Raw genomic sequence first — 13513 nt, 5'->3', positions numbered from 1 at the left:
AATTAGGATATTTCCTTATTATATATAATTTTCCCTTTTCATTTCCATAGACATTTATTATGTAAACAACATGTCATATATATAACATAGTATTATATATATTTTATTCCAATAATATTTTATTGGTAAATTAATTTAATATACTAAAACAAAAAATATAAAAATAATGTATTGAGGATATCTTATCCTATTTTGTGTAATAATTTTGTTCCTTACTTATTATATATAATGTTGTAATTTGTAGTTTGTAATTTGTAGTTTGCAATTTACAGTTTGTAATAGAAATTTTATGTAAGTACACATGGGTTTACCCATATAATATGTATGAACATATTTATATTTTTTAATATGCGTTTTATTTGTTAATATATTTGCGAATATAACCCTATTAATTTTTTTTTTAATAGCATGTTCATATATATATAAACCCTCATGCGTGTACACTGGTGAGATATTTGTTTCATATTCATATTTGTGTTTTTTCCACGCTAGTTAATTTGAAAACTAGTTTATAAATAATATAGGAGGAATACACACAACATTACATATTTATATATATATTATACCACTTATAAGTGTTACTTATTTTGTTTTGGAAAATGGAAATTCATTGTCCATCCGTAACATTATCACCTGCACATTCAGGCGAATTGTGCTTTCATCAGGAAGGATTTTCAAATAATAGTAAAATATGGAAAGAAAAATATGAACAGACAAGGGAATTATTGAGAAGTTACAATTTATTTTCTGAACATTTAATAAATTATAGCATTGATTTTTATTTTAACAAGCTAGGATTTAATAGATTTCATTTTGAAGAAACAAGTCCTGAATTAATAAGTAAAGTTGTTGTGTGTATAATAACGTCAAAAATTAATGAACAATATTCTAGTGATAAATATTTTCCTACATTTGAAGAAACACATAATAATGTTATTTTTATTATGACCCGTGTATTTGCTAATGACAATAAAACGAGATTAAATTATAAAATGGAAAAAAAAATCGAAGAAAAATATTTTAATTTTCGTGATATGTCAAAAGAATGTTATAGGTTAAAAAGTTTTAGATCAGTTCATTCTGTTTTTGATAAAGAACATACATATGAAGAGCCATTAAGAACATATATTTTAGAGCCTCCAACATATAAAGATGATATAATAAATGAAAATGAAACAGATTTAGAAAAGTTAATGGATGTTAATTTTTATAAATATGTAAAAGGAACAGAATGGGAACATATTTATTATGACTTGAATAAAACAGTAACTCAGGATTTAACAGGTCAATATTTACAAACACATTATTGTGAAATATCTGAAAATACTTTCTCTTTAACTATAGCAGTAAAAAGAAGTAATGTCATACCTACGATATTTTCTTTAATTGGTGATTGTTTAAATATGCATAAATGTTTTTCATATTCAAAATATGTTGAACCATTAAAAAATGGTGTTTTGTTGATTATATTAAATGTGAATGCAGTTTTAAATAAAGAAAAAGAGAAAATGGGTTCTTTAGCATTAAGGGATAGAATATATAAAATTGTTAAATCGTTGAAAACATTATGCTTATTCAATGACCCAAGATTTATTCAACTGTCTGTAAAAAGAATATTTACTGCTGAAGAATCTGCATATTTATTTATGGTTATTAAGTTTATTGCATTTTTTTCAACTAATTCATTTTCGAGTTATAAGAATGTTGAGAATGCATTAAATCTCAAAGGAAATGGATCTAGCCATTTAGGAAGTGGAATAATGAATGATTTTTATATAATAAAAGAAAAATTAAAAAGTTCTAAATATACAAAAGATGAAATATTAAACTGTGCAATTAATAATCCAAAAACAATAAAATTGCTGTTCCGTAATTTTGAAAGAAAGTTAAATAAAAATTATAAATCAAATGTACAACAAAGATATTTTAGTAATGGTACAAATAATGAAACTTTAAATTTAGATGAGTATAGAGATAGTAAAGATATAATAGGTGAAATTGAAGATAACCATTATAAAAATATTTTACAATATTTTTATATGTTTGAAAAATATGCAGTAAAAACTAATTTTTTTCTTTCACATAAAATTAGTTTTGCTATATCATTTGATGGAGCCTTATTAAAAGATTCAATATATGATGCACAACCATATTCTATAATTATGATATTAGGATTACATTTTGTTGGATTTCATATTCGTTTTACTGCAATTTCAAGAGGAGGTATAAGAATAGTTATATCAAATAATACTAATTCATATATGCATAATTACAACAATTTATTTGATGAAGCATATAATTTATCTTATACTCAAAACTTTAAAAATAAAGATATACCAGAAGGTGGTAGTAAAGGAATTATACTTTTAGATATAGATGTATGTAAAACAAAACATACAAGACATATTAAGAATCTAGCATTTTATTCTTATGTTAATTCGATTTTAGATTTACTTGTTGAGTCACCCTATAAAATTAAAAGTGCAAATTCGGTTGGAACGAAATCCTCTATAATTGATGATGATTTTATTAATAATAGTACAAGGGAAGATATAATCACTTCAAATATATCTCAATATAACCAGTTGAATCTTACGCCTAGTAATGTATGTTCAGTCGTGAATAGTAACTCGAATATTAGTAACGGCAACATTAATAAAAGAGAAGATGCAAAAAGTGAAAATGGAATTTTAAATTCAGAAGGTCAATCAAAAATAGAATTTTCATTTGCTAATAGAACTACAGAAGATGTTGTAAATAAAATAATGAAATCAAAAAGTGAAACGAATATAGATGGTGGAAATGGAAATTCGATATTCTTAAAACAAATAGAAAGAGATTTATATGAGAAGGATGTTAAAAATATGCAAAATGTAAATCAAGAAGATTTAATATTTTTAGGTCCTGATGAAAATACAGGATCAGATCAATTAATGGATTGGGCATGTATAATGGCAAAAAAACGAAATTATTTTTATTGGAAAACATTTTCAACTGGTAAGCTTCGAAAAAATGGAGGTGTCCCACATGACTACTATGGAATGACAACATTAGGTATAGAAACTTATATTAAAAAATTATGTGAAAAATTAAATATAAAAGAAGAAAGTATTAGTAGATCTATAGTTGGTGGGCCTGATGGAGATTTAGGAAGTAATGCTATACTTCAATCTAAAACAAAAATAATTTCTATTATTGATGGATCTGGTGTATTATATGATAAAAATGGATTAAATAAAGAAGAGCTAACTAGATTGGCAAAATTAAGATCTACTAAAACAAATACATCTTGTATATTATATAATGAAAAGTATTTATCTGAATCAGGATTTAAAATTTCTATTGAAGATCATAATGTACAAGTTTTTGATAAAGTAATTAAAAGTGGATTAGATTGTCGTAATACATTTTTTCTGAACCCTTTAAATTCTTGTGAATTATTTAATCCTTGTGGTGGTAGACCTCATTCGATAAATATTTTTAATGTTAATAATATTATAATAAATGGAGAATGTATATATAAATATATTGTTGAAGGTGCTAATGTATTTATTTCAGACGAAGCACGCTCAATTTTAGAAAGTAAAAATGTTATATTATTTAAAGATGCATCAACAAATAAAGGTGGTGTTATTTCAAGTAGTTTAGAGGTATTAGTAGGACTTGCATTAGATGATAAACAGTTTATTGATTTAATGTGTTCAGCAGGTAATGATTTACTTTTAGAGGACAAGGATCAAATAAAAATATGTTCATCACAGGATATTAAGACTACTAATGAATTGGAAAACAAACCAGAAGATAATACCAACAATAATAATGGAAATAAAAAAGATGGTGATGATGAGGTTTCTGAATTTTACAAAGAATATGTTAAAGAAATTTATAAAAAAATTGTTTATTATTGTGAACAAGAATTTGAATGTCTTTGGAAAGAAACTAGACGAACTAAAACCCCAATATCTCAAGCCACTAATATATTATCAAAAAAAATTAGTGAATTAAAAAGAGATATCCTTGCATCAGATGCATTATGTAAAGATTACAAATTATTTAAGCGTGTACTTAGTGAAGTAATACCTACAACTATTTTAAAGATTGTACCATTTGATCAAATTCTTAAAAGAGTCCCCTATATTTATTTAAAATCTTTATTTGCTTCAGCTCTTGCTTCTAACTATTATTATTCTCAACAATTCCTCAACGATCTGTCCGCTTTCAACTTTTTTGAATACGTTCGAAATTTGCAAAACCTTTGTGATGAATAGTTTGAGCTAGTGTCATCTATTTATTGCAATCGTGTTGCATTTTTACTGCATACCTTATGCATGTCTTGAGCATGCGTTGTATTTGCATATTTGTGAATTACGTGTTTGTGTGAAAGTTCAGTTTGTTTGAAAAAATAATTTTTCATATTCGTGTAATATAGTAATTAACTTATTATTTAAATATATTTTTATATATTTTTTTATGTATTTTTAAAGTTTGTATCATTAAAAAAATTATGCCTATATAGCAAATGCGAGTTCAACTTATGTATAATAGTAACCAAACAAAAACATAGCATATGCATGATAAATAGTATGTACATAAATAACATGAAATAACATAGAGACAAAATTTTAACTTATCAAATTAATCAAATTAACGAATAACCATGAAATGGGAAATAAAGCATAAAATAAATGCTAAATCGTGAAAAAAAATGTAAAATAAAAAAAAAAAAAAATGAATGCGAACTTCGGCCTGAATGCATTGCCTAATCATTTACATAATTCATCTCAATGCGTCGGAGTACGCGAAAAACGCACAATTTGTACAAAAGGTGTTTCAAAAAATAAAGGAAAATAATAATATATATTAATATATTGTAGTAGAACGGAAGTTAGTGGTTTCCCGCGGGTGGAGGTATTTTACCTCGAATCAAAGTGTCAGCAAATTAGGGGGTTGTGTTTGGAAAAGGTTATGTTTTATTTTTCTTATTTTTTATTTTTCTTATTTTTTATTTTTCTTATTTTTTATTTTTCTTGTTCATTTCATATTTGAGCTGAACGGCCATGTCTCTTGCAGCATTGAATCCGTAGATTCGCGGAGAAAAGCCCCGAGTCTTTCGCTTGTCGTTTTCGATGTACATTACACGCCATAGTCTTCGGTTTGTGTCGTACCTGCACAGAAAGAAAAAAGCAAAGATGAAAAATGGAAAGAAATAAATCACACAAAAGCACATAAAAAGGGGTAAAAAAATAAAACACATAAAAAGTGTGATGAAAAGTGGGAAGCCATACCAAACGCCGGAAACCTTCTCTCCATTCTCATTATACGCGCCAGTCTCAATTTTCTCAACCCTGAAATTTAAATCTTGGTGTCTTTTGGAAGCTTTGGTTCGTCTTTTTGAATCAGTGACCTTGGTTGTGTCAAGTTCTTTGTTTAAAATGAATGTTTCATCAAAGTTTTTATTTGAGTCTTTATCTTGAGATATGTTTACTTTATCGGTTTTTAAAATTGTAGTATTTGGTCTTCTTCCTTTTCTCTTACTATTAATGGAATCAATTTCATTGATATCATTTACATTTTCATCGTCATTACAAATATCGGCATCATTTTTATTTAATTCTTTGTGGCCTTGATTATCTTCAAATATTTTTTTTTTTTCTATAGTATACATATTATCATTATTGTAAAATTCAATTTCATCAGTTTGATCATTATCTTGACTTTTTATATCAGTACAATTATAACTACTTGAGCTATTTAGTTTATTAGGATTATCATTTAGTTCGTATTCATTTTTTTTTTGTTTTTTTTTTAGATCATCATGTTGAAGTGAACTTCGTCTACTTCGTTCATTCCTTAAAACTCTTTCACTTTTTATTAGTTCATAATTTTCATCAAATTGGCTAAAATTTTCGATACTACAATCTCGATTATTTTGATCTGTTTCATTACTTGTTAATTCTTTATTCACACTCGTAATGTTTGAAACATAATTAAAATTTTCTCGATCTAAATTTGTTTCATTTTGTATTGGACTTCCATATAACGATTCTTTACTATTACATAAAGTATTATTAATATATTTTTTGTTTCGACTTTCACTTTTATCAATTTCAATATTTATTTGTTTTTCATTATGTTCCCTTTGATTTGATTTTTTTCTTGTGCATACTTTCATTGTCTGACCATTTGTTCCTTTTTCATTTTCATATTCATCAATTAAATCGTCACCATCCATTTCATTATTTGTTAGATATCTTGCTTGCTCATATTTTTCTTCATCAAAATAAATATCATGTTTATCAACATTTTTTAATTTTTTAACTCTTCCAGAATTTCCATCTAAACTACAATCTTCATCATCTTCGATCGATACATTTTTATTTGCTCGTCTTTTTGTTCCTTGATTTTTATTTAGTACTTTTTGCTTCCCTTCTAAATTTTCAAACAATTGTTTTGCATTATTTTTTATTTTAGTGCCACCTTTATTTTTATTATTTTCTTCTATGCCATATTCGGCTTTATAAGTTTGTTTATTAATTTGGAAATCCAATCTTTCATTATCTCTGTCATTATTTAATACTCTAATTTTGTTACAAATTAAAGTACCTCCTTTTAAATAACTTGAATTATTATTAGCAGAATAATTATTTATAAGTTTATTTTTATTGGGACTGTTAAATTTTTCGAATCCAATTGTATCTCCATCACTTGCAAGATTAGACGCATTAGGTACTCCCAAAACGGTACTATAGTTTGATCTTGTTTTTTTTATCTTTGTTTGTTTAGTATCTTTTTCAGATGTCAATCCCATTTTTGTAAATGTGGGTTCATCTGATTCATCTTCTTGAAGAGACCGATTTTTATTATTTCGAAAGCTTGTCAAATTCTTATTTTTATTTGAATCATTATAAAAATTAGTCATTGAGCCATCAAATTTATCACCTAATCCACTATTTATATAACTATATGCATTTCTCAATACATATCCATTTTTATGTGAATAATTTGGTTTGCTATCTTGTATAGATTCATGTGAAAATGATTTTGAATTTTTATTATTATCGCTATTTTTTTTTTTTTCAACTTTATTCAAACTATGATTACCATGATTAGAATGGCTAGAATATTTTGCTTTATTATTCAATGTCATATTTAAATTTTCTTCCAAATTTAAAATTGTTTCATCATTATTTGTGCATCTATATTTTGTCAGATCATTTTCACTACTGTTTGAGATATAAAGAGGGTTTCGATTTTCTTCGTCTTTATTAATATCTTCCAAACCAATTTGATCATCATTTACATTATAATTGTGAATACTCTCCTTACTGCTATTATCATTTTCACTATTACTTAATCTCTTTGGATTTTTTTTATTATTTTCATTTTCTTTATGAATGGAAAGATAATTTTTATCATCTTTTTCCAAGTAACTTGATGTTTTATTTTCACTACATTCTTTACTTGTTTCTTTATTTTCTTTTCCATTTGTCGTATTATTCTGAGTACTTGTGTTATTTTCTGAATGATTAGGATTCACATTAGTATGAGTTATAGATGTGTATCCATTTATTTCGGGTTCATAATTTTCATTATTTTCATCATCATCATCGTCATTATCTTTATTGTGATATTTTAATGTCTGATCATTACATTCATCTGTTTCCTCATTGTTTTTTTTCTCATCATTATTTTCTTCATTCTCACCATTCAAAATATTAGGATCAGGGATATTACTAATTTCGTCGTGTCTTTTTCGACCTCTAGAGCCCTTTTGGCCAAGATGTTTTCCTAGTGGTTTTCTGCCTCGTTTTGCTCTTGGTGGTGCAATATTAGTTCCTAAAATATAGTCATTATTATTTAACCTTGAAGTCATTCTTCCTCTACCTCGACCTCTTCTACATCCCCTTTGATTTAACTTGACATCCATTCCATCTCCTTCCATAATTGGCATATGATAATTATTATACATATAAGGAGGAGGAATATTATTATTAAGATAATTCATATTTTCGGATTTAATTCGATTTTCATTTTCTATTCCATTGTATATTCCAATATTTCGTTTATTGCCAAGGTGAGTCATATCATTGGTATCATAATTAAGCCCAGAGGTTTTACAGTTTCTTTCAATTTGATTATTCATAGGATCTAACGGTATAAAAGAATTTCCATTTGAAGTATCTCCATTCATATTTGGGATACCATACATATTAGTAGGCCATATATTGTTATATGGCATATTTTGCATATGCATATTTTTATTTTTTTCATGAAATTCTGCATCTTTTGGATTTATCATAGAATGGTTATACATATTATTATCCATATTTGTATTATTTCTTCCATTATATAAATAGTTAGATCTATTTTGTAATAAATTTGTATTATTATCGGTATTGTTATTGTGAATAGCATCATGATGTGCTTGATGATTTTTTAAATATTCTCCTGAATTATTATAAAACATAGGATTTGTATTTACATTATAATTTCCTAGCATTTCTTTATTTCTATTATCTCCTATGTTTGGATTTTGCATATTTACTGGACCATTTCCATATATATTATTATAAAGCCGTGAATTATTTAATTCGTTTCCATATCTTTGATCAATTCCATTTATCATCCTATTGTTTATGTTTTGAAAATTATTATAATTATTTCTTCGATTATCATTATTATTTATATCATTTTGATGATCTAAATATGTTTGATTTATATTATTTTCATGTAAGTTTGGATTTATTATAGGCTCATTTCCTCCTATATTAAATTTTGTCTTATTTGAAAATTGTCCAAAATTATTTTTATTATCATTGTTTGAAAACATACACATTTCGCTATAATCTATTACATCCAGTAGACATTTTTTTAATACATTTGCTTTTAAATTTTCTTGATTATTTTTTAGCTTGTCCATTGAAATAGTACTTTCCTTATTATATTCATCTTTACCATATCTTCCACTCTTTAGTTTTCTTTCCATTCTTTTTAAATCATTAAATTGATAATTTTGATTTTCGTCATAATTATTATTCATATAACTTGTGCTATTTTCAAAATTTTTATTTTTCCCTTTTTTCCTTGTTTTATCATGTTTTAATAATAAATTCAAACCTTTTTTCAATTTTGAAAGTAAGGATTTGTTTTTCATATGCTTTTGTTCAGATAATTTATTATCATATACCTCAATTACACTTGCACACTTATTAACATTTGGGAGTGGCTTATTTAATTTTTTATTTTTATTTTTTCGTTTTTTTCGTGTGTCAACATTTTGATCACTAAAAGGATAAAATATTTCATTCACATTAAAAAATATATTTTTTTTATAAAAATAGTTTTCAATTATTTCATATATTTTTTTCTTTTCAATTTCCATGGCCATTTCTTCATTAAAACTTTCTAATTCAGATTCATTATGTGTTTTATCACAAGCTTTATCTCCTTCGCATCCCCATTTTATTGAATTATTACTACTCTCGAGCTTAGTATGATCTTTATTTCCAATACTATTTGTAATGTCGTTGTTACTTATATTGTTATTTTCTGATTGGTCTGTTTTTTCCAAAATCCAATCATTTTTATCTTTAATTATTCCTATATCTACACACGTGTTATTATCATTGTCTTTACTTTCTTCTATTACCATTTTAATATCATTATGGTATGCTAAACATGATGTATCATCACTTTTTATTTTATTACATGAATGTTCAGGTGATTTACAATTTTCTGGAAGTGAAATTCCATTTTCGCTAATATTATGGCTAGTTTTATCATCTTTTTCAGAATATGTATCATTATTATTTATATTATTTTTTTTTTCATCTTCTTTTTCGTCACTTTTTATGACTTGTTCATAATAAAAACTGCCGTTTTCCATATTTTTGCACACATCGGTAATATCATTTTTATCGAAACTTTCTGCGTTGCTAGAATGGTTGTTACTACTTTTAACAGTACTTTCCATTTTCAATGCTTCTTTTTCGAGTTTTTCCAACTTTTCAATTAAATTTTGTTTCATCGTTAATTTAATTTTTTTTTTTCCATCTTTATTAAAAACAAATTTGTGCATAAAATAATGTATCAAAAAAATTATGTCGTGTTCAGAATAATTTTCACTTTGATCATCGTTATTTTCTTCATTATAATTTACGTTTTCATTTTTATTGGCTAAATTTAAGTTTTTCCGCCATTTTGGTAAACCATATTTGCCGTTTTCATAATATTTGCTAAATCCGTAAACTTTACTTTTCAAATTTGTTGGATTAACCTCCTCGCGTTTACTTGCGAGGTAATTATTATTACTGTTGTTATTCCCATTGCTGCGAATAACAGAAATGTTACTATTGTTATTATTGTTATTTGGGTTTATTGTAGAATTTTCATCAGTAGTATTTTCATTGCCACTGAGGTTAGTGTGATCATGTATGCTACTATTTTTATTTTTTTTTTTGTTTGACCCCTCTTCATTATATTTTTTATCATCGAAACTTAAATTACTGTTTATGCTTTCAGACGTATCAAACAAAATGCGTTTTTTTTTTTTTTTATAATTATACCGTTTTTTTAATATATTCAAAGGTAAGTCTAAGACATTATCCTCATTGGCATTTTTCGCTAGGTCTTCAATCAAATTTATATTCGGTTTATTTTTACATTTTTGTTTTAAATAAATGTTAAAATAATAATTTTTGTAAGCATATATTAATACATATATATATTTTAAAGGGAAATTATGTAACACCTTATCGTCTTCTAAATAATTCTCAAGTGATAGATTTATTTCAAAATCATCCATATTTAAAACTTAAATTTTATGCATACATACATATACATATGTGTATGTATGTATAAATGTAATTCTAAATATGTTTAAAAAAAACGGTACATATAAGTATATATGTAAGCATATCAAATACACATATGCAATACACGTGGCTTTTAGTGAATTTGCAATGTGCAGGTTTACAATTGTGTACAAATTGGCAAAAAAAAAAAGTTAAGAGGTGAAAATTAGAGAACGAAATGGAAGGAAAACACGTAATAAAAATTAAAATATTTTTAATAAAAAATAATATTGTTGAATTAAAAAAAAAATGCATGTAACATAATTTATTACACAAAAAAATTACTAAGGAATGTTACACATAAATATATATAAATAAGAATTAAAGAAAAATATAACTTTTCCTCGAAACAATATAAATTTATATACTTACACAATAAGCATATGCACACATAATATTATATAGTAAAAATTGTGAACTTAAAAAAATTATAATAAAATAAATATGAAATAAAAAGAAAAAATTGGAGCATTTCAAATAAATATATTATGCTTATAATATGCGAAAATATGTTAAAAAAAAAATTCTAAAAATATTCATTCATATTATTTGTTTGTAAAATATATATGTTTCAATGTGTTGAATAAAATGTGTATATAGCTGATTTTTGTATTTGATACAAATAGCAGATATTATATATCATATTAAATTTTACACTTTATGTACATATTATCGTAGCAATATGGAAATAAATATCATATAAAAAAAAATAACCTGAAGCTCATTTACTGAATCGTCCATGTGTATTCACTAGATTTTAATTTTCTTAAGGCACAGTATCCCAATATATGTGTAAAAAAAAATAATTATATATTTGAAAATTAACGAATTAATCAAGTCAGTAAAAATTAAGCAAACGCACTAAATTTTAATGATACTTAAAACGCAATATTTCCAAATATAATGGACTAAATATTTTTTTTTGTATCTAATTTGGCTTAGCTTAAGCCGTATTCCGTATTCCCTTTATTTCGGTATTCCTTTTATGCTTATATCTTTTTTTTTTGTATTTTTCTGCCTTTTTCCTTGAATATGTGCAAATTATAATCATATAAATAAAAATTGTATATAATAAATGGTGATACATAAAAAAAATATAATAAATTGTTTATTTTTGTTCTATATACAAATAATTAGGTGTAACAAAAAAGGAATAAAAGCATGCATGCATATAATATAGTAGTGTCATCTTATCCCTCTTAATATAATAGGTATATATTCCTGCTTTGTATATATACACATAAAAATGACTAATTGATTATGGGCATACTGGCTCAAGTAGTGTATATACAAACATATTCCCAAAAGGGAAATAAAAAATGATAAAACGAAAGTAACAAACTTACTCCATCATTATGTGTAAAATTATATCAGGTTTATTCATACACGTATGTGTATTACACATTCATTTATTTATCACATATTCATTATTATATGATAAATTAAAAAAATTAAAAAATAACAAATAAGATACAACTAGGGTGTATCATGCCCATGATACGATAGGTTAGTACCACTCTCAAATCTGTAAACACGAAAAAATCGAAAATGTAAAAATAATAATAGGTAATTATATGGTCACTTAAAAATAGGTTAGGTTTTACTAAAAACACATAAATTACAAGGATACAATTAAATGAAACAATTTGCTTATTACACAAAAAAAAAATATGCACAGGTCATATAATAAACAAGCCATACGGCGATACTATTAATTTTCCCATCAAAATTAAACAAACATATAAGTAATAATAGCGCGCTTAACACACATTGAGGGATCTTGTATATCTTATTTATATAGCTGAAAAAAATAAGATATCATTCCATCTTATATCATTAAAAATTAATTAAAACATAGATTGGCGTTTATTACGAAAAATATTTAAACCAGCTAATAACTAAACAAAATTATACAAATAAAAACATAATCGAAATGTAAGTAGAAAATTCGAAAAAATTCTTATATGATGCGCTAGCACGAAATTGTAATAGGAAAATTTAAATATTAATTATGCAAACTAATATATATAAATATTATATAAAGTACATATACATATTTTTTTTATATTCTATATATAATATATATTATGGGTTATACACATACAATAATTAATACACCATTTTCTATCTTTGCTTTTAAAAATAAAACTAGCATAATAAACTCTAAAAATAGAATGGAGATATATATATTGCTTATATTCTCTATGGTATATAGAAAGATGTAAATTAACATCGAATAGTATAATGTAACATTTGATGACCACTTAAAAAATTCATAAAAAATATTGTTCCAAAACACAAAATAATAATATAATAATAACAAAAATATATAAAGTATGTGTATCAAAAACAAAATGCAATATAGTTTGTATATAAAAATTGCATTTATTTTATTATTTTTTAAATATAATTTATTTTTATATATGATCATTCAACTAATAAAATGGGAGTTAAAAATATTTAAAAGTGTCTCGTATATATATGAAAATGTACATTTTAATATGCAATTTATTATTTGTTTATTCTCACTCTCGCTTTTTTTTTAAAACGTATTATAAATATTTTTTCTAAACTTTTACACACATACTGTTGTTTCTATAACCAGCCCTTATAATTATTTTATTCCTAAAATGGAATAATTTTACAAAAGTATGTAAGCT

At 24.6% G+C, this 13513-nt stretch overlaps 2 protein-coding genes across 2 annotated transcripts; one reads left to right on the top strand and one right to left on the bottom strand.

Annotated features, from left to right (window-relative positions):
* Nucleotides 1–599: 599 nt before the first annotated feature.
* Nucleotides 600–4268, top strand: PVVCY_1202920 (glutamate dehydrogenase, putative; the record flags this gene model as incomplete). Its single annotated transcript, XM_008625300.1, has 1 exon — nucleotides 600–4268. One exon carries the CDS (start codon nucleotides 600–602, stop codon nucleotides 4266–4268), a length of 3669 nt encoding a protein of 1222 aa, XP_008623522.1.
* Nucleotides 4269–5011: 743 nt separating this feature from the next.
* Nucleotides 5012–10804, bottom strand: PVVCY_1202910 (transcription factor with AP2 domain(s), putative; the record flags this gene model as incomplete). The annotated part of the gene is made up of 2 exons (XM_008625299.1): nucleotides 5012–5165; nucleotides 5286–10804. The coding sequence occupies 2 exons, from the start codon at nucleotides 10802–10804 to the stop codon at nucleotides 5012–5014; spliced, it is 5673 nt and encodes a 1890-aa protein (XP_008623521.1).
* Between the last annotated feature and the right edge of the window lie 2709 nt (nucleotides 10805–13513).

This window comes from Plasmodium vinckei (assembly GCF_900681995.1).
Source record: "Plasmodium vinckei vinckei genome assembly, chromosome: PVVCY_12".
Classification (NCBI taxonomy): domain Eukaryota; phylum Apicomplexa; class Aconoidasida; order Haemosporida; family Plasmodiidae; genus Plasmodium; species Plasmodium vinckei.
The sequence above is the reverse complement of the archived record's forward strand: the minus strand, read 5'-3'. Positions and strand labels throughout refer to the sequence as shown.